The sequence below is a fragment of the Podarcis filfolensis genome (genome assembly GCF_964270895.1).
Source record: "Podarcis filfolensis genome assembly, chromosome: 7".
Lineage (NCBI taxonomy): Eukaryota > Metazoa > Chordata > Lepidosauria > Squamata > Lacertidae > Podarcis > Podarcis filfolensis.
The window spans coordinates 30843068-30864275 of NC_139603.1; the positions used below are offsets into that span (position 1 = coordinate 30843068).

Here is a 21208-nt window from a genome sequence, read left to right on the forward strand (position 1 = left end):
GAGCCGGAAGACTGTGCCACCCGCGTGCGCCGCGGCCCTCACTGACTGGCGCTTCCCGTTCGACCTCTTATTGGGGGGCGGGAAGAGCGGCCGGAAGTAAAACAAACAGGCAGTCCCCGGGGCAGCCTTGGGCGGAAGTGGTCGGGAGGAGAAGGAAGAAGGCGGGGTGGCGGCGGAAGGGAGCGTTGCGACATACGAACTCCTCGTTATGGCGGCTCTCAGGAAGGCCGGAGACGTTAGTATCGGAGGGGCTGAGGGAGCGCGGGTGGCGCTGGCGGGTGGCGAACAGGTGCTTCTCATTCCTTAACGGCCTCCCTTCAGCGCTTCTGGGGGTGGTTTTCAGGCTCCCCCGGCTCTTCTCGTGGAGTTTCTCCAGCCCCGCCCCTGTGAGGGAGGCCTCGGCGCGTGCGGGAGACGCTTTCTCCCGCCCGCTTGCTCGCTCGCTGTCGGGTTGGCCCCTCGCAAGGCTGCGCAATCCTCCTGGCCGCGATTAGTCTCGGCTGTGCCGCTTGCGACTGACACCTGTGCCTTGGGGGACCGTTGGATCGGGCTTTCTGCAAAAGCTCAGCCCAAGGCTTTCGTTTTAGACGTAGCCCGGTTGCACTGTTAAGGGTCGCCAGAGGAAAGTGAGCCGCGTTGGATTAATGGGACTTAAAAAAAACCCCAACAGGCGGGTCTAGAATTGAAAAGTAAAGCACCTCCCCCCGTTTTAAACTCTTAAAACTCAAGGGAGACAGAGGCGCCTTCTAGATAGATATATTTTGCTAAACATACAGTTCTAGGCGAAATCAAATTTTCAGTTGAAAAACGAAGGACCTGGTAAGGTGGTTTTTTGATTTTTAAAAAATCACAGTACTGTATTACACAGGCATATTGCTATTGGGAAACACAACTTTTTCCGCCGCCCCCGCCCCCCCCCCGCTTGAACGTCTGTTACAGAAAATGCGGGAACTACTTAATTTTGTATTTTTCAGATTTGAAAATTTGAAAGTATCTTTTTCAGAAATTATTTTCTGTTTTATATTTTGCCCAAACTACTAGGGTGCAATCAAAAACTGTTAAACTCTTTATGAGTGTTTTTCACTTTCCTCCATGTGCCCCCCCCAAATCTTGCTCTGAAATTAAACCATGGAATTATGTTCCTGCAGCCTATTGTGATGGCCACCAACCTGGATGCCTTTAAAAGAGGATTAGACAATTCATGGAGGGATAAGGCTATCAATAGCAACGAACCAAATTAGCTTTGTTCTTTTTCTACTGTCAGTGGCAGTTCTGAGAATTGTTGTGCTCAGGTCCTGCTTTCAGGCTTCCCATGAACACCTGAATGTTCTCTGTAAGGACGGAATGCTGAACTAAGTGATCATTTGGCCTGATCCAACAGGGCTTTTATTTTCTTATGAGAGGAAAGTGAAGTTCTGTTGCATTAACAGAAATTGATCTCACTCATGTGCAGATATAATGGGATGCAACACTTTGGGTTTCTCACTTACCTATGGAATGTATTCTTCTAAAAATTTATGTAAATACATGCTATGAGCATGATCCTTGAGTGTAAGAATTATGTGGTGTGCTTTGTGTTTGGAAAAGTATCACGGAAACAAGTTTTGATGATTTCATTGAGACTTATCCAGTTTAGTATACTCTCAACAAAGAGTTGTAATATCAGTACAAAACAGCAAAAAGGCTCCCAGTTCTCCCTTCGGTCAAAATAAGTCCTATTGCTATGAAACTGTTATGTGTCTCTAATTCTTTTTTTCTTTTTTTCTTTCTTTGTATTGTAGTGAAAACATAGGTTGTTTAGCAATCGTGGAGGAAGAAAGTACCAAAAATAGTTGTGAATTCATAAGATACTTGGAACCCAAAATACATTGGATGACACCTTACTTTGGTACTCTCAATCTTCTGCATCCAGAGTTATTTTTATTTGGCAGTTTGTATAGTAGACACTGACTGGTAAGTTGAAATTATTCAGCTTGAAGAACTAGTTGTAGAACATGATATTTGCATGTCTTTAAAGATGCTATGTCTGTCAGCAATCTTGTAAGTAGAGCAATATATTAGCTTCCTGAATGCATATTTTACATTACATTTTGCACTGCTGATCTGCAGATTTGATGTGCTTTTGTTCCTTGGGAACAAAGTTACCATTATAGTTTGACATAGAATGTAGTACTTCTAAACTATTTTTGTCCTAATATAGACACTGCACATAAAGGTATAATTTATAACTATATTGCTTAGGTTAATTTGGCAAACACAGCATTTTAAAAAAATAAAGTGCACAGCATACCCTAAAAAAAAAGAGGGCATGTGTTTTTATTTAATTTTCAGGTTGGGAGGAGACTATACCAATGTAGAGTTGTATTCATCTTGAAGCAACAAGTTTACAACTTAGGGATGCTTCTTAATCTGGTACTTCTGTTAGACACTCATGGGTTTGGTGGGATTTCTCTAACTAGTATACTAGCTGTGTCCTCACCAGGAAAAGTCAAACTAGGCCTCATTCATGATTTTGTATTTTATTAATTGTAGTTTTATTATGAATTTCCTTAAGTGCACTTCAGTGTTGAAAGTTGGTAGAGAAATTATTAATTTCATAAAATTAATAAACCTTAAATGTTGTGGTAAACTACTCATTTCAAAGAAAGTATACTCTTCCATCAAATTGTTTTTCAATGTCAAGGCCAAGATGTACAAAATCTAAACAAATTGGGTGATATTCTAACAGTGTCCATCTGCCAGCAAAAATGAGCTTCCACTTTCCAGTGTGACTTCTTCCTCTCCTCCTCCCTGTTCACGTGTCTGGAAAATCTGTTCCAGAAGGTTGATGGACTTGGATTTGAATTTCACCTGTACCTACTATTCTTCTTGGTCACTGTTATATTCCTCAAGGAAGGAATTCCACAAAATCTAAGTGGTCGTTAGGTTACATTTGCAGCAGTCCTGCAATTAAAGGCAGATTATTTTTAATTTTAAAAAAACTTACACACTTTTCTTTTTTTATAAAAAACAGAGCACCGAAAAGAGCAGCCGCGGCGTATTTTTCTTCTGAAGATAATTTTTAACAATGGCTAGCCAGGTAAGACCATTTTATGAGAATGACACCACATTCATAGCTCCCTAGGGGAAGACATTAGCCATGGTCAGAGCCATTGGCAAATGTCAAACTTAAGCAAGGATTTCTGGGGGAGGAGTGGCGGTGGTGGTGGGTTTTAGCCCTATGCTTTCCTCAGATGAATTTCTGACAGATTGTTCTCCCCTGCTGTGGAATCCTTAATCACGTCAACTGAAGCAGCTTGGGGGCAGAACAAGAAGCTTTGCTTTCTGCACTGTTGCACAGTGAGATCTTGTGGTGGGACTTTCCTATAACACACACTATTTAGGATGCCTGAACTGGTGCGCTAGAAGTGAAATGATACCATCCATGTAAGTAAACCTTAAATGAAAATGTTTAATCTCTATCCCGATGGTGAGGGATATTGCCTTTGTTATCTGGTCGACTGCCGCCTCCTTCCCTTTTCCTTCCCATATAACTGCCTCTGCTGGTTTCTTTTTTTGGATGTGGCATTTTTTTTCACTTGCATGTTGCTAGTGTAAAAACTTGACGTAAGCTCCTTTGGCTGCGCTTTAGATTCAGTCTACCCCAGACAGTTGCCCTGAGATAGTGGCCAATACCTGGCAGTGTTGATCAATATCTCAGAGAAGAGCCCCAAACCCCTTTTAGGTTAAAAATAATAATTGGTGACCTGGCCCTGCATCTCATACACTGGACCTCTTTCTGCTGTAGCGTCTCTGGGCAAGTCTTGGAGAGATCTAAAGCAGGGTCCTGTTGTAAAAGCAAGTCTTAAATTTCATGCTTGGTCAGCCTCTAATGGTTAACTTTTTTTTTTAAATTAAGGAAACCGAGGGGAGTCAAAATGTTGGCGTGAAAAGCAGTTACTCCTATAGCCAGCTTGACCAAGTCAGGGGAATATGGCTTTTCATACAATCCTTTGGCTCTGTTATTTTTGCCAGGCATTTTCCCCAGAGGCTGCTTTCCCTCATGGGAGGCGGAGGGAGAGATGGGACCCCAGGCTTCTGTCAAGGGAAAGGTGAATATGGGGAAATCACCAAGGTGGTGATCGGGAGAGGGAGGGAGGCATTTAATTGAGATGAAATACTGTATAACTGTTTTTCATTCTAGCAGGATACAGTGGGAAAGGCCAAAAAAGAAAGCCTGCCTCTGTGGTGGAGATCCCCCCACAAAAAACGGAAGAAAAAGAGTAAAGCAAGAGCAGGAAGACCAGATTTTACTAGTATTCCAAGCAGGTGAAGAAACCTTGAAACTGACAAGAAAAAAGCCGGCTCTTGTCCATATAATAGTATTTAAATCAAATAGCACGAAATTAACAAAAAAAACCTCATTAGGCTGTTCTGAAAAAAAGTATTTTGTAAAGTTAAATAAAGAAATAAGCCAGTTTTAATGGAGGTGTTTATTTAGTAGCTTTCAAAGGCCCAGTGGATATGAACTTGTAATTAAAGTGAAACAAGTTAAAAGGCTTCAGGCAACGGTTCCAAGACTATCGGGAGAATTCTGTGTTCAGCATGAAAGCTGATACGGCTGATGGTAGACATCCAGAATATACACAAGTATTGTACCCTGTTGGTTTGTTCCCTGCTTCTCAAAAGGTTTTCTGATTATTTCTCAGTGTCATTTGAGATCTGCTTTATCTTTTGTACCATGTTTACCTTTTGATGCTTAAGGTTTTACCATGTACTGTATTCATCTTGGAGGGCACATGTTGAATAAAATCACAACAGCCATCTCAATGGCTAGAAAGGCAGTAAACGTACCTTGGCACTACAAAGTATTAATAGCATTACACTTTGGATATAAATTTGAAGCCCACCTCGCCGTGGGATATTGACAAGCCCCATTCATTTCCACAAATTCAGTTTTATTTTTAATGAGGTCATAGAACAAGAGAGAATCTGGTCTGTAATTAGAGCCAAACTATATTATGATAATATTGTCCACAGTTAGTTAAATACTTGCAACTGGTGTCCGTTTGTCAGGATAACTATAAAGCTACTTGAAGATTCTTTCATGCTTAGCTTTTGACTAATATATGTAGGTACGATATATGTAAAGTGTATTGGCATTCTCTGATCAATGTTGCTGGAAAAGGGGCTGCACAATTTTTTTTTAGAATATGCCCCACTTGCTCAATGCAACTCATGCTGAATATTACAGCATTTTGGGGTGTTGTTTGCTTAATCTCATCCACACTTGCTAATGTTAATGATATTTCCGTCATTTTCATTCTCCCTATTTCTTGTTTCAGTTTAACCATTCTAAAGTGGGAATATAAATGTAGAGTTTAGGATTAGAGTTCTAGAGCTAGAAGAAGCAGAATCATAGGTCCATCTTTTTGCTGCTTATGCAAGATTTCCTAGATATCAGCCCTCTTTACATATTACCCAGCTAGTGCTGTGCTGCTAACAGAGAACATGAAAGGCGCTTGCAGAGCAGAAGGCTCCAAATGATTCAAGCCACAGCTATGCGAGAAGGCAACAGTAATAACAAAATAGATAAAATTAATAACTAGTTCGAGCTGCAGAAAAACTTGCTTAATTTTAGTTCTTTTCTGCATCAGTTGAATATGTGCCTCTGCTTGGCCATATAAGTTGAATCACATTATTTTGTAAGCTTGATGTCTCTTGATGGCAGTGAGGTAACAGTGAAGAAAATAAAGGGCTGGATTTAATTGCCCCTTCTGGTAGTGGAAGCCAGTGCAAGGACTCCCATTAGTGCAACATGGCTGCTCCCCCGTGCCTTCCCTAAATCCTCTCTGGAGGGTCTGGGGAACCCCCAGAACAGCACACGGCAGGAGGATAGTGTAGCTTGCCCAACAAAACACATATAAATGCTTGTGCTGACAGAACATTCTCTTTGGTGCTAGAGTGAATTCCACCCAAAATATTGACTCATGGACGCTAGCAGGGTTGCTTTGGACTAAGCTTTGAGAACTGCTATCTTGAATCCGAAAGCAGAGAAGGCTAATAAAAACCCACAAGCTGCTTAAAAGTACTGCTTAACTTTATTTTGGAGGAGGTAATTGACCTCTTTCATGGATTTAATAGTATAGTAAATATTTTTCACTTGGGTGGTTTGGAACGGTGGTTTGTGTTGGGGGAGCAGCCTCTCGGACAGTTTGGTCTGAAGCAGAGTTTCAGAAAAGTGGTTTGAGGATTGTTGCTCAGACATGATCAAGATAATTGCTTCTGTGCATGGTGCCCGTGAATGCACCATGGACAAGGACAAACAAGTATTGGCTGGATCAATCCTAGGTAGGTATTTGAGTGGCATACACTCTGGAAAGTAACCTAGTGGATACAGGGCCCTGAGGCTTTTACTGCAAGACTACTAATTGTATTTTTTCTTTACATTTCTTACAGGCCAGAATTTCCAAGACAAGAATTTGTTAGGCCAGAATTTACAAGGCCAGAATTTGCAATATTTGTAGGAGAGTTAACTCCCGAGGTGGATGATTTCTTGCTCTATGACTACTTTTTCAAAAGGTATCCATCTTCTGTAGACTGCAAAGTGGCCACAGATCTGCTGGGATATTCCAGGTAACTTATTACAGAACAAAAAGCATTGGTGGTAACAAACAGTGTACAACTGAGGCGCTCAAAAGCTTTTCGTAGTGAGCTCTGCACATCAAGAAACAAATGTGGATTCTCCAATAAGAAGAGAGAAGATAGACAAATGGTGTTCAGTCTTCTCATAGTGTGAACCTGGTATCTCAATTGAAAAGTAGCATGTTCGGGAGGGAAATTCAGAGCTGCAGTTCTTAGTGAGTGCTTACACTTACATAGAGAGGTCTGCTGTAGTTTGAGAAACCTGGTATGATCCAGATTTAATATGTCATAGCTCTATATGAACATGTAACAAACAAGAGTAGTTTTTTGAACTATTCTTGAACTATTTATGAAGTTGCATATCTTAAGTGCACATGTTGCATTTAATAAGGAAAGGAAGATAACATTAATCAAAATCAAGTGTAAGGAGAATGGTAAGATGTTTCCAGTTTACAGGTGGCAAAGAGAAGTATTCTGCAGCTAACATTTTTTGGAATGGAATTTATTTGACTGACCATTGGAAATCTAGGAGTCCACCAATGATGCAGTAACCAATTTTTTGGGTGTCATTTCATGACCAGTGATTTACTTAGATAATATTTAACTTAGTAAGCACGAAGAACCTATGAAAAAACATGATTATTAGAGGCTAAGTAATTTCAGTTTATGCTGGTGTAAGGGTTTGATAAAATTTGAAATAAATAGTATTCTGATTTATTTCGTCAAACCCTAACACCCTAACAAATCATTCTGAAAGAGATTCCTGGGGGGATATCCCAGAAGTGTGGTGAGAACACCCAGGGAAAGAAATGGTAAACTTGATGAGTTGCAGCACTAAATTGCTGAATTGAATATTAATAGAATGTTTTCTGTTTCTTTGCGAGTGTTAGAACACGTACTAAAATGTGTATTAAAACTATTCAGGGGTTATGGCTTTGTCCGATTTTCTGAAGAAGGTGATATGATGAGAGCATTGCAAGATTGTCAGAATGCGCCTGGTCTAGGTGGAAAACGAATCCGATTGACTTTAGGCATTTCTAAAAGGTAACTCATGAAATTTACTAATGTCTTACAAACACATCATTTGTATATGACTACTCTGGAGCCTAGGGCTATTTTTGTTTTGTTTTTGCATAATTGTCAACATCTTCGTGCTTTTCTTTCTAATAATCAGCATAATTATTACAACATAAACAGCCAGGCCATGATTCTTCTTCTTCTTCTTCTTCTTCTTCTTCTTCTTCTTCTTCTTCTTCTTCTTCTTCTTGAAGTATTTTCAGGGTTTCCGCTTGCACAATAGGACGTTCCCCCCCTTTTATCCCTCTGTGTACGCCATGCACCTTCCCCAAATCTGTTCCTGTAAGTTGGAGGAACCCCAGTACAAATTGGGGGCATGGGGAATTAGCAGGGGGAGAATGTTCCATTGCGCTAGGAAAAATCCTTGAACAAATGGAAGGAGAGACCTAGCACTATGATTCAACCCTGTATTCAGGTTAGCTTTTTCTAGGGAATGTGGTTTTTGCTAGACTTTTTGCTAGACTTTCCATGGCATGATTGGTTTTATTTCATGCTTTAGATAACTTGTACTCTCTTCTTTTTTTTTTTTTGCCTTGTGTTTTAGATTGAAAGCAGAATTTCAGCGGTACCAGCCCTATAGTTATAATGATTATTATCAAGACTATCAAAACTACTACCGCCAGTATAATTATGAGAGAAATGAACGCTTTGATCGCTATGAACGTCCTGACCGTTTTGAACGAGGTAACCGTTTTGGGGACCGTTTTCCTGAACGTTACCCTGAACAATTTGGGGACCGTTTTCCTGAACGTTATGCTGAGCGCTTTGGTTCCCGTTTTGCCGACCGCTACGGTGACTACCCTGAATATGGAGAATATAATGCTGAATATGGAGATTATAATGCTGAATATAATGACTACAACTACAGCTATGCATCTTACGAAAGGATGCAACCGAGTGGAAATATGGGACAGCAAGCTATGAATCCAGCTGTATTTCAGGTATCCACTTGAGCATACTTACATGCTTTTTTACAAGGCCATTGGTAGAAATAATGGCTATATACCTTAAATATGGCTGTTGGGTGCTTTTTAACATCTGTCAACACAATGGTACCTCTGGATGCAAACGGGATCCGTTCCGGAGCCCCGTTCGCATCCTGAGCAGAACGCAACCTGCGTCTGCGCGTGTGTGGGTTGCAATTCGCCGCTTCTGCGCGTGCACGTGATGTCATTTTGAGCGTCTGCGCATGCACGAGTGGTGAAACCCGGAAGTAACCCGTTCCATTACTTCCGGATCGCCACGGAATGCAACCTGAAAACACTCAACCTGAAGCATATTTAACCCGAGGTATGAGTGCAGTTGTAAACTTGTTCTGTTTTAAAACACACACAGTGAGAGGGCTGGCTGAACTAGGTCTAGGCTTTAAGAACTTTTGTAACCAATCGTATAGAGGTTTACTATGAAGTACCGTGCAGTTCAGTGAGACTTGGTCCCAAGCCATATAGGATTATAGCTACACTGTATTCATGGATCATGTTTCTGTTTGATTCATTTCTTTAACTGATTGTCCTTATTTAACATGAGTAAGATTCAGACGAGACAAACCCTTGGAGTTTGTCCACCATTATACTGAAATGCAATAAACTCAAAATATAGCTCAGCTCAGTTGCATTAAATCACTAACTTTATGTGACTTTAAAGTAAAAAGGGAGGTGGAGGAAGAAGCTGAGAATCAGGTTACAATGTTTATAGCAATTGTGCTTTAACGCTTCCTTTTTCAAAAATAGCAGATAGATGTTTTTTCTTTAGAGAAATGATTCATGTTTTTCCTCCCCCAGGAGACCTCTGCTATGGTTATGAATGACGATCTAATAACAGAAGGTAATTTTGATATTGTTAGTACATGCAAGTGGACTTTGATGCTCATCTTAGTTAGGCAAGATCCAACATTGTGTCAGCAGTTGCAATGGAATTCTTCTTCCTTATCTCCCTCTGCAGCCCCTGTACCCCAAGTCTGCTCCAGAGGGTCCCTCAACCCTCAAGCAGATTTCAGGGGTATGCAGGGGTGTGTGGAGGAAGGGTAAGTCTCACTGTAAGTGGAAATAACAATTGGATGTTGTCCCCCCCTTTTTTTCATTCTGCAAAATGTACTGCTCTCCAAAGAAAATATCTGAAATGTTGTTTTACAGCAGGGGTGGGAAACTCCCGTGAATCAAAGTAGTCCTTTAGGCCAGGGGTTGGCAAACTACGGTTCAGGGGCCAGATGCGGCCCCCCAGGCTCGTAAATCCAGCCCGCGGACCTTGCCGCCCACCCGGTCAGTCCTCACGCACTGCAGACGTCTTGCTGTGCGGGGACTGACTTCAGCAACGCTGGCATGGCTTCTGGGCGACACGGGCGCATCTTCAGATTGGCTGCAGGAACTTCCTGCAGCCAATCCAAAGCCTTGCCACCTGCGCACTGAGGTAAACCCGGCGTGGCCATGGACAGAGAGGCCAGCGGGCAGCAGATCTGGGCTGCACTGTGGGCATCGTGACGGGCGCGTCATGAGGCTTCAGGTGGAGCTTGGCGCGCCTGCTGACCCTGCACCTGGTGCCCGGCTTGGCACTGCTGCTGGTGGCGCGCTCTGCAGCCATGCTGGAGCAGCTGGAGGGCAAACTGTGTGCCGCCTGCCAGGTGCTCCGCATGCGTGGCCTGCCCACCGACCTGGCCTCGGACGACGGGCCACAACAAATGGTGCACACCGCCTGGGAGCTCCACAGGGACAGGCCGATGGAGCGGCTGCTGCTCGTCAACAACGCCGGTGAGCGGGCCACGCCAAGACGCGCTCCTGAGCGCGTGCAGTACGTTCCTCCTCTAGGTCCGGAGGCAGCTGCGGGACCGGCTTGCAGGGTATTTATATTTTTCAAAATACAGTCCGGCCCCCCACAAAGTCCGAGGGACAGTGGACCGGCCCCCTGATGAAAAAGTTTGCTGACCCCTGCTTTAGGCCCCTGGCCTTGGGAATTTCCCAGGCTGTGTACTGTCCTTGAGTGTTTTTTGCCTGGTTGCAATGTGTCCTTGAACTGTGGTGATGTCTCTTGCTTATCTGGACACAGGATGGAGAGATGTGTGATGAGCATGGGAACCTCTGGCTTTTGCATAGCTGGAAAGTAGTGCACTGTAGTGTCATATTTGTTGCTCCATCGCCATTGTTTGCCTTTTGCCACACTAGCACTATTTAGTCCCAGGGAGGTTATCCTTAAGGAAATGCAGCCCTCAGATTGAAACAGATTCCCCACTCCAGCATGATAAACACAATCCTTTGCATTCATGCTTTGAAATAAGTTTAACAGAGCTTGCTCCAGGTAAGTTTGTATAGCACTGCAGCCAAGCTTTGTTGGAAATTTACTGAATATGAGCATCATAAAAATAAGATTGCATGCAGTGTAGAATTTTTCTCCAGCAATGTAGCTACTGCAGGATACAAGATAATATGCAAATGTTGCATTCTTTACATAACTTTGTTTAAAAGTATTCTGGTGTACAGGTGGAAGCCCACTGCTATTTTAAAGATGACCTCTGAATTTTGTTCAGTGTCAAGAAAACCCTGTTTATCCCTTTTATGAGATAACATAACACAAATTACACAAAAGTCATTAATAACTAGAGAATCTGAAAATTAAACTCTTTAAAAATCATTTCATGGATCTTTTGATAAGAATGCATTCTGTACTTTAAGCTGTTCTGTAAAAAATGAACAGAAGAAAATGGACAGAGAACACTGTTTTCCAAAGCCCCCCCCCCCCGCTGTATAGTAGCTGTTCTGCTTGATTCCTTGCTCACTGATGTTTTATTTGCTTAAACAGATCCACAGCTCAACATAGACGTTCACAGAATGAACAGAGAATTTATGGTGAGAAGTGAAGAACTCTTTGACACACTTATGAGCTGTCATTGGCAACCTCTGGATACGGTCACCTCTGAGATCCCTACTGCTTTCTAAAAGTGTCTTATGTTAACACCATAGCATGACTATTATGACCAAGGTGCTAAACTGACATTTCTTCAACATTACTTTGGATCCTAAGTTTTTAAGCACGATGTTGGATTTTGTTTTGCTATGCTTTGATGGCCTTTGTCATTTTGTTCATCACTCGGTATCTTGAAATCATGTAAATATTCTGGAAATGTAAAGAGTTAGTCTAAAGATAGACTTGCTTCTGTAAATAATAAAACTTTGTTTCTGCAAACATGTCAGTTGGAACCTGTCATTATCTTACTAAGTATGTGATCTAGTTTCCAAAATGTAGGGTTGGGGCTTTGTGGGTGGGGTCCTTTTACCTGGCTGGTCAAGACTGGTGACAGTGCTGAACTAGATGGACCTTAGGTCTTTGATTAATTTTGTTGCTGTTGTGTAGTTTGCATAAGCTTTCCTAATGATGTAAGCAAATGCATTATTAATTGAGTAAGAACAAAGGGCAGTGTAGTCCCATACTGTCTCCGGGGTGGCTGGCCAGATTCTAGGGCAAAATTTACAAACAGGGCCCGAAGGAGATAACTGTTGCCCCTTAGTCCACATACTAACCAGAGTTGGGCTGCCTTTTCAACATGAAAATCCCATTGGCTAGCTGATACAGCTTTAAATGAACCTTCGTGATTTCACCATTCATTCAAGAGTAAGCAGTTGTGTTTTTGTGGAAGTGAATCTGCCAGTAAAGATCAAAAGCAAAGGGATGAAAAAAATATTCACATTACAGGCCTATACCCACCTTAGGAGTAAGACTACTTTATTCTTATTGTGAGAATGTGAGATTTAAGTGGAGCAGTTTTCCTTGTACCTCTGCAAAAATACAAAGTGACACTGTTCCTGAGGCCATACTGATCAACTTGTTTTGGAGATTGTGCTCATTATATGAAGCACCTTTCTACCCCCCCCCCCAAAAAAAATATTGTGTGCAAATGCCACATATCGAAGCAGGCTGGAATTTATTTTTTCTTTTTAAGTGTTTCAGAGGGATAATGAATACTTTATAATAAGGATTGAGGAAGATGTGGCCCTGGCCAGAATAGCTGGTGAGTCCAACAGCTGGAGGAACATAGGTTCCCCATTCAAGATCTAAGTTATTCTTGGCTTCATACAACTCTTTCCATACAACTTTCACCACACCTCCGACTTTTGCGATGTGAGGGAGATGATTGAATTTAATTAACTGGTAGGCATTTATGCTAATAGGTGTCCATAGTGTTACTTGCCCGTGTGCAATGTTAAATGTGTAGTTGACTTAGAAAAATCTGCATTGCTGCATATCCTTAGTTAAAGTGTATAATGAAAGTACTTTCTGCTCCATGTCATGGTTGTAACTCTGCTTACAGTGGAAATTGACAAGCCATAAACATGCAGAGGATTGGGCTACATACACGTTTCAGTGCAATCCTATGCATCTCATGTTCCCTTATGATTTACTTCCAGCAACTATCAATAACCAATCCTAACTCGTTAGTTTTGCCACAAGTTTCTCTTAATAGTGAACACAGAGTTCTCTTCCAGTGGGACAGCTCTTCTGTGGAGCACAGCTCTGGAGCGACATGGATTTAAAGGACTGAATCTATTCAAAATCATTACTTGAGAACATTTCAGGTACTAAATGGTAAACCAGCCTCCTTGTTACAAGTTGAAGCTAATTTGTCAAAGCTGACCTCTTTAACAAGATGCTAGTTTATTGGATCCAGTTGTCCTATGGAGAGAGAGACTTTCCAAATTACCACTGTTAAGTATTTCAGATAGTGGCTGGGTTAAATCAGCCCATAATTTGATAGCTGCAATAGATTCTCCTCTGAATTTTTGCTAACGCAAGGAGAAAAGAGCTTTAGATTGGGTGTATGGCAATGTATTTTGGTTTAGATTTCCATGAACATGTAATCTCCGGCCCTGTAAGGGTTAAAAAAGGCGCCTTGGAAATCATGTTCATTCCAGAATAGCGAGTTTCCGGCCTTCGCTGCGGCTTATATCGCGAGATTCTGTGGCGCATCAATGCGTCAGATCGGCAACCACCCCGCGAGAGGGCGGAGTGTGTCCATATGCTCTCTGCGCAGCCTCGGATTTCCAAAACTACATTTCCCGTGGGCGCTCATGGGCTGTCGGCGGGCGACTGGAATGAGGCAGGATGGCGGGTCGCGCGGTTTGGTGACGCCAAGCTGTCCGGGCGGGTGTCCTCTGGTTGGTCGGGAGGAAAGGAAGGAGGGGGAGAATCTCGGGCGGGCTAGACGGTGACGGTGTTGGTGGAGGGGGGGGGGAGAGAGAGAAAGGGTAGGAAAGGGAGGGGGAAGTGGAGCGGCTAGGGACGGCCTCGGCGCGCGCGCGCGCGCTAGCCAGGGAGCGAGAGAGGGAGGCAGGCATCCTGTGAGGGCGCGAGGCAGGCCGCGCGGCGCGGGGCATCGCCATAGAGACAGTGACAGCACAGAACGGGATTGGGGCCAGGGGTGGGGGCCAAGAGGAGCGTGAGGGAGGGAAAGAAGCGTGAGGGGGGAGAGAAAGCGCGCGCGCGGGCGCGCGCACAGGGGGTGGCCGGGCTAGGCCGGGCCTCTCTGTTTGCGCCGTGCGTGCGTGCGTGCGGGTTGCGGGTGGGTGGGAGGGAGGCCGGCAAGGCTCGGGAGAGGTCCCAATATGGATTCGGGGGAAAGCGGCGGAGCTCCGGGAGGAGGAGGAGGTGGTGGAAGCGGCGGCGGCAGCAGCGGCGGCTACGAAAGCGGCGGCGGGAAGATCCGGACGCGGCGATACCACCTGGCAGCGGCCTCCTCGAAGCCTTACCCGAGGAACAAGCAGGTGAGGGAGGCCGAGCGGGGGAGCATGTGGTGTGCGAGACCGGCGCCTGGACACATGATAATATATCTGTATGGAGGAAGCGGCACCGCCAGCCCCGGAATTGGCCGGCGAGGCTCCGGCTCTGCCCTCCCGGGCCCCCTGGGAGCCGCCGTTGTCGGCCTGAGAAATGGCCAGGCCATATTCTGGGTGGGTGAAATACCTGGTACCTCGAGGAGGAAGAGAAAGCATTTTCTGCTCCCTCGCCTCGCCTTTTTTCTTCTTTTTCTGAGGGGGAGAGAAGGGGAAGTGTGGGGGGTTTATGTGTGGGGGGGGGGAGGCGTTGATTTCCGAGGGCGATCCCAGCGACATGAATGATTGAAGTGCGGGTGGGTGTTTAGAGGGGTGGGATTCCCCTTCTCCCGTTTTGAGGCACGCGCTTGGGTTCCATGAGATTTCTCCCCTTCCTGGATTTCTGTTACGGCGGGAAGAAAAGGAAGGAAGGGGAGGGCAGGCAAAGGGGAAAACGTGCCTCCTGCGAATCAAGGCGCCGATTCGCTGTTGTGCGATGTCTCAAGCAAGTGTTTTTAGCGGGATCCCTTGCTTTAAAGGTAACGCCGAAAAGGGGTAGGGTTTTAACCATTGCACAAATCGCACATCCCCTTTCCAGGCTTTAGGCTGCAGCCTTAGCCCCCCACTTAACATGGAAGTACGTAAACCCCATTGAATTCAGTAGCAGTTATTTCTGGGTAGAAATGGCGAGGATTGGAATATTGGCGTTATACTTAATGAGTCTGCACAGTGTCCACTGAGATTTCCAAACCTGTCTTTTGACTTAGTTGGTAGTACTTTTTTTAAAGCAAATCTGGTTATGTTAGTGCTTTTATGAAAATGCATGCAAAATATGAATTGATTATTCAGGTGCTATTTGAATGCTAGCACAGGGATCAAATCAGCCTTTAATATATTTTAGAAAGAATTTGAGTGTTAGTAATTTATGAGTGACACATGAATTTGTTTTGTTTAACAATTTATAAATGACAGCTTTTAAAAATTGCTGCTCATCCAGACATGTAAGATTTGGAATATTGGGTATTCAGTGAAGTTTATTCAGAGCAGACCTACTGAAATTTAGAAACTTAATTTAGCCATGTCCATTAATGTCAGTGGGCCAGCTCCAAGTTGAATTAAAATGGGATAAAACTCACTGTGTTCTAAATTTTTATTTTAATAAATTTAAAATATGTGAAAATGGTTGTAGCATGGATTTTTTCCCATGATGGGACAAAGGTGAGATACTAATGAAACAAATAGGTGAAGCAGAATATGCTGATTTCAATGTTATTTTTAGGTCACAACCAAAGACAATATAGCTGTTGTGAGAAATGCCTGAAGTTGTAGGTAAAATGTGAAAGAATATAAAATTTGATCAAAAGCAATTCATGCTGTATTCAGAAACACTGCTTTTGAAGCTAACTAGAAATATAAATAAAATTACACTGTGAAAAGCGGCTTCCTTTATTGTATTTGAAAAGCATCAAACATTTGCAATGGGAGGTTATTATTGGTCAGATTAGCATAGCTGTTGGGTTATAGCTACTAGTGTGAGCAGAAAGTAGGACAAACACCTATACCTTTTAATTATTGTGTAGAAGAAGCGATTTCAGATAATTGAAGCTAGTTATGTAGGGGTGAGAAACCATGACTACCAAAATTCCATCTTCTAACTAATTATTAAAGATCACTGTTGTCATTTGCATGATCTCACCCTGGTATCTGTACAAATAGGAGTATGCCTATTTGAAATTACCGTAACCTATGCTAACCATGCCCATTAATTTCAGTGAGTCTGCTCTGGGTATTACTGAAGTTGGATACAGTCCATACAATTTACCACCATTACACTATTTGGATTAAATGGGTGAGCAGTTATGGGCATGATCTTTGTCATCTTCTCTTTGCCTGCACATAAAGCCCAACAGTGTTGCTATTTCTCCATACATCTTTTGTAATTGTTTCAGTTGTTCTATTTTATAATAAGGTTCAGCTTTGGAAATGAAGTTTTAAAAACCCCCACTTATATAGGGAATAGATTTCTTGAGATTCCTGCCTCTGTGGTGGTGAAGACCAATTCAGCAGTTCATTTGTCTTCAACACAGTTCTGTTCTGCCCTAATATTTATGCAACTGTCATCTAAAGCCAATTAGTTAGTTTTGGCCTTTGTTAATGGAATGTATAAATCTTGGAAGCCTAAATCCTCATAAACCTTGTTTTAAGATTAAATTTAGTATCTTTAATCCTGTTGGGAATTTTACAAATTATGTTTGTGAGAGGATTTTAATAGTGCTGTATTTCTGAACACACAAAAAAGCAATACACAAAGATTTGTGTGTGTGTAAACCCTATTAATTTTCTGGATTTCCACTTTGTAAACCCAATGAAATGTAAGTGAATTGACAACCACTAGGAATTTCCTTGCTTGCTTTTTTCTGGACTTTTCTCTTGCAAATCTTTACAATATACAAGCAGATTCTACCGGTTTTAATGAAACATTTTGCTTTGCTTTAAGCACATTCTTGCATGTTTGCCAGCAAAGTGGTCCAATAAAAATTATCCTAATGTAAGCTGCTTCTTTTTATGGAACCACCACCAAAGCATCATTTCAGGGTAACTTATAGAGGCTATATATTATTCAAGTTGAGAAACCGCTTGGAGTAAGTTCTTTCTGATCAGTAGTAGGTTGAGATATCTTTGTACCTTGAGCACAATCTCATTCAATACTTTGATTTTGAGATTCTTTTGGAGCAGATATTAGCCTGACCAATTTAAAGCATGTAATAATAACAATAATTTATTATTTATACCCTGCCCATCTGACTGGGTTTCCCCAGCCACTCTGGGCGACTCCCAGCAGAATATTAAAAACATGATAAAACATTAAACATTAAAAAGTTCCCTAAACAGGGCTGCCTTTGGATGTGGGTTGGATCCAGATTAACAGCAATCCAACACCCAAAACACCTTCTGCTGAGCTGTTAGGAGGGTTGGATTGCGTGAAGGTGTTTTTTCTGCTCAGCTCTATTCTTCTGTCAGGTCTGACCTTCCTCTTTTGCCTGCTGAATGTGCAGATTGGGAAGGAGAGCAATAGGTGTTCGATATAAGCACACTGAATTTGGATCCCATTGAAATATATGGGACAAGTTAATCTTGACTAACTTGTCCCTTATATTTCAGTGAGATTCAGGTTCAACAAATTTAGTCTGGTTCTAATCGTGTATTTATAACATTGTTGCTGTTTGTAGCTGATTATATATTAAAATTCTATCAGCTGGATATTAGGGCTGAGCGATGTCTGGTTCTTAATATCATGATATATTGCCAGATAAACATTGCAATATATAGATATATCACAATGTCTGAAATAAGGATGAAACTATGTAGAGGCAAATGGGGTAATGTCCTGGCAACTGCTACTACTTAGGGGGTCTAAATCGGATACATTTTTTACTTACCTTTATCGTTACAACTGTTATTTTAAAGTACAGAGCAACAGGGGCTGCAAGAATCATGAGAAAAGCAATGACTGGCTACACTCATGATCCCTTCCAACTCTACAATTCTATGATTGTTTATCCACATCACAATTTTTTTACATAGCACATGTGCACATCACAATTCACAATATATCACCATGTTGTATACAGTTGTATCTTGGTTGTCTTGGATGTTTTGGCTCCCAAACGCCGCAAACCCAGAAGTGATTGTTTGCAAGAACGTTTGCAAACGTTCTTTTGGAACCCGAACATCTGACAGGGCTTCCGCAGCTTCTGATTGCAGCCAATCAGAAGCCATGATTTGGTTTCTGAACGTTTTGGAAGTCAGAAGGATTTCTGGAATGGATTCCATTCGACTTCCAAGGTACGATTATATTATGAAACTGTTACCATAATGTGGACTTCAGACTGATTTTGGACGATGTATTGATACATCGCCCAGCCCTATTAGATATGGGTATTTGACAGAAATCTACTAATTGGACACTCCTGTGGGCAGAAGGTGATTTTCAGCATTTCTTCCCCATCAGCTGCCTGGGTACCTGCTTGATGGGGGACACCTAGAACAATGTAAGAGGTGGCATGGCAGTCTGCAGTGAGAAGTAGGGGTGTTGTCACAAAACATCCTTTGGGAGCATGCGCTGAATTGTGCATTCCCATTCACAAACGGAAGAAGCCCTTCCGTTCAACTAAATACATTTTAAGTGAAGTCAAGAGGTGTAGAGGTATCTTTTTCTACTTAGACTTCTCAAAACTGTTCTATTAACAAAATCATCTCTTTATTGTTGGAATTGTATAGAATTTCACTAATGCAAAAACATGTAGAGCCACAAGACAAATGGGAAATCTACATCTGCCTACTGTCCATTTCCCATCCACAGTATTCAAGGCTCTCAGTACTATTATGCACTATTTTATATTGCCTTACATAAGAAAGGAAATACCTTATAGTTTGTATATGGTCTGTTCTGTATGTGCTATTTCATTTTCAGTCGTACCTTGGATCTTGAACGACTTGCAAGACAAATGTTTTGGGTCCCGAACGCCGCAAACTTGGAAGTGATTGTTCCGGTTTGCAAATGTTCTTTGGAACCCGAACATCCGTCGCTGGATTCAGAGACACATGGTGGAGCTTGCACCAGTTTTTCCAGCCTGTTGCATTCGGCCATACTGCACAATCCATCTGTTCTTTCCTGGAGGCCTTGCTGCTAAGATTAGTGAGAACAAATTGAGATTAAATTGAGAAAGTATATCAAAAATAGTTTCTAACTTTTTTTTCCTTTGGTCTCTTAAGAGAGAAGGGTACAGAGAGACCTGTTATGGTACAGAAGGAGCTATGGAAATCAGAGAAGAAGGAAGTGCAGGCAGTCATACCTGAGGCATGTGGAAAAGGGGATAGCGGAGAGATGGTAGTGTGGAGACCTATGGAGTGTAGGAAAAATGATTAGCAGAGGAATGGACATATAGAAGGACATATGGAATGGGAAAACAAAAGATAGAAGTTCAAAGAAGAGATTGCTATGTGGTGAAGGTACAAAAAGGTGTAAAGAGGTCTATAAAGAGTAGAGAATGAAAAATAAGCAACAAAAATGGAGCTGCAGAGACACCTTCACGTAGGGAAAGAGAAAAAGAATAGGTATCTGAGATGTGTAAAGAGAAGCAGCAGCCATCCATTGGTCTACAGTAGAGGAAGAGAAGGTAACTAGGATCACCATTAGCTCTGCTGAAGGAATGAGGCCTGCTTTCCATCTCCCCACTGAAGCCGCCTGCCAGAATGGCTGTTACCAGGTAGCAGCTGAGGGAGAGGAAGATTTAAAGTTGCTTGTGTATTTGTTTTTTAAGATGCTTCTTGATACCATGCATACAAACATATGTCTGAAGTGTATGCCTAAGCAGAGTGGAGAAGCCTAGGAAGTACTGAGTGTTACTCATATAAAACTGTAACTTCTGATATGGCAAAGGTGTGCCTAAAGTTGTTCTAAGAAGGCCATACAAAAAACTGCAAAAAAATTATTCTGGTTGTGTTTAAGCTTTGGTTTAAGGGTGTATGCTTGAATGGATTTAGGTTTAATCCTAATAATTTTTGTGAGCAAATCCCCTTGAATTATTGGAATTTGAGCAAACATGTTTAGGCCAAATTGTCAGAGTAGCATTCTTTTGGAAACATTTTGTTTGCTCTTTCTTCTGTGCTCTCGATTTCTGAAAGTTGTGTCAGTGCTTTGTGTTAAACTTTGAATCATTTCAAAGACGTTGCATTGACTCTGAAAAACTTGGAATATGCCACAGTGAATTCGCATTTTAAAGGTAATATGTCATAAGGGCTACATTGTCACAGCATAATTTGTTCAGGCCCCTGTGCACTCTGCTTCATTTGATTTCAAAAGAAGTTTGAATGGTGATAGTCATGTGTTAGATACCCCAATCAGTAGTAGGGGATATATTGGATGGCTACTACTTAATAGAAAGGGTGAGGAACCTCTCCCTATGTCAAAGGCTGCACCCACTCATGGGAAATATATATGTGGTGCACACCAGGCATTGACATAGCCAGAACTGGTGGTGAGCAGGGCTGATACCAAAAAGGGCCAGGGCCAGAATTAACAGTAGGCCACCCATCTTCTTTCTACCACCCCTCTCTCTGGCACTGTCTGTCTCTCTCACACACCTCTTCCCCCATCCCCATTACTTCCCCGCTGAAAAGTCCTTTGTCCTGCAACGAAACATAAGATAGAGAAAAGTCCCAGTCATATAAATAGTACCTTTTTTGTTAGCTTGATTGCTGGAAGGAGGGACGGCTGTGGGCCAGAGGTGCCAAAAGTCATATGAACATTCATGAAGAACTGTAATAGTTCCTACATTTTGCAGCTCCCTTCCATTTCATATCAGACAGGTGCCTTTTCTATTGCCTTTTTGGCCTCTTTCAACAAACCTCCTAAAATCTGTATCCAGGTTGGTATCTGTTTTGGATTGGAACTGATCTTTTGTGTTTGCTGTCATTTTAAACTCTTTCATATTTCTAATACTTAAAAAAAACAACACCTGTGTAGTTGTTTTAAGTTTTTATATATGTACTGTTTTATATAGTTTGTTGTAAATTGCTTCAGGATGCCTCAAAGGAAGTGAGTCATAAATGAAATAATAGAAATAGGACTATAGTTTATTTACTAGAAAATCAATACTACCCTATTTAACAACACTTAAGAGCATTCTTAAATATAATCATTTTAGTAA

The 21208-nt window shown here is 42.2% G+C and overlaps 2 protein-coding genes across 19 annotated transcripts in view; both read left to right on the forward strand.

Annotated features, from left to right (window-relative positions):
• The first annotated feature begins 96 nt into the window (after nt 1-96).
• On the forward strand, nt 97-11874 carry LOC310767122 (tRNA selenocysteine 1-associated protein 1-like). Of its 13 annotated transcripts, XM_083624029.1 has the most exons (11): nt 97-235; nt 1782-1953; nt 3014-3079; nt 3296-3426; nt 4015-4091; nt 4184-4308; nt 6439-6615; nt 7549-7668; nt 8246-8642; nt 9483-9525; nt 11491-11874. In XM_083624029.1, exons 5-11 carry the CDS (start codon nt 4062-4064, stop codon nt 11625-11627), a joined length of 1029 nt encoding a protein of 342 aa, XP_083480155.1. In that variant the 5' UTR covers nt 97-235; nt 1782-1953; nt 3014-3079; nt 3296-3426; nt 4015-4061; the 3' UTR covers nt 11628-11874. The 13 variants fall into 13 exon arrangements, with proteins under 13 accessions (XP_083480155.1, XP_083480160.1, XP_083480156.1 ...); XM_083624034.1 differs by having other exon boundaries at nt 3014-3426; nt 4187-4308; XM_083624030.1 differs by lacking the exon at nt 3296-3426 and having other exon boundaries at nt 3899-4091.
• A 1471-nt stretch (nt 11875-13345) lies between these two features.
• The window catches only part of NUP153 (nucleoporin 153), a 42542-nt gene continuing 34679 nt past the window's right edge, over nt 13346-21208 (forward strand). For 4 of the 6 annotated variants that reach the window (XM_083623690.1, XM_083623691.1, XM_083623692.1 and 1 more), the window contains exon 1: nt 13350-14447. In XM_083623690.1, coding sequence (XP_083479816.1) covers nt 14289-14447 — 159 coding nt within the window. In that variant the 5' untranslated portion in view covers nt 13350-14288. Of the gene's footprint in view, nt 14448-21208 lie in introns of all 6 variants that reach the window. The other 2 variants (XM_083623694.1, XM_083623695.1) reach the window with 1 other exon arrangement.

Bases quoted from the DNA above. Each gene is read 5' to 3' on its own strand.
- LOC310767122 (XM_083624023.1), top strand. From the start codon at position 4,062: ATGGGACCCCAGGCTTCTGTCAAGGGAAAG. The intron at 4,092-4,183 runs GTGAATATGGGG...TTTTCATTCTAG, and splicing joins AGGCTTCTGTCAAGGGAAAG to CAGGATACAGTGGGAAAGGC. The intron at 8,643-9,482 runs GTATCCACTTGA...TTCCTCCCCCAG, and splicing joins TGAATCCAGCTGTATTTCAG to GAGACCTCTGCTATGGTTAT.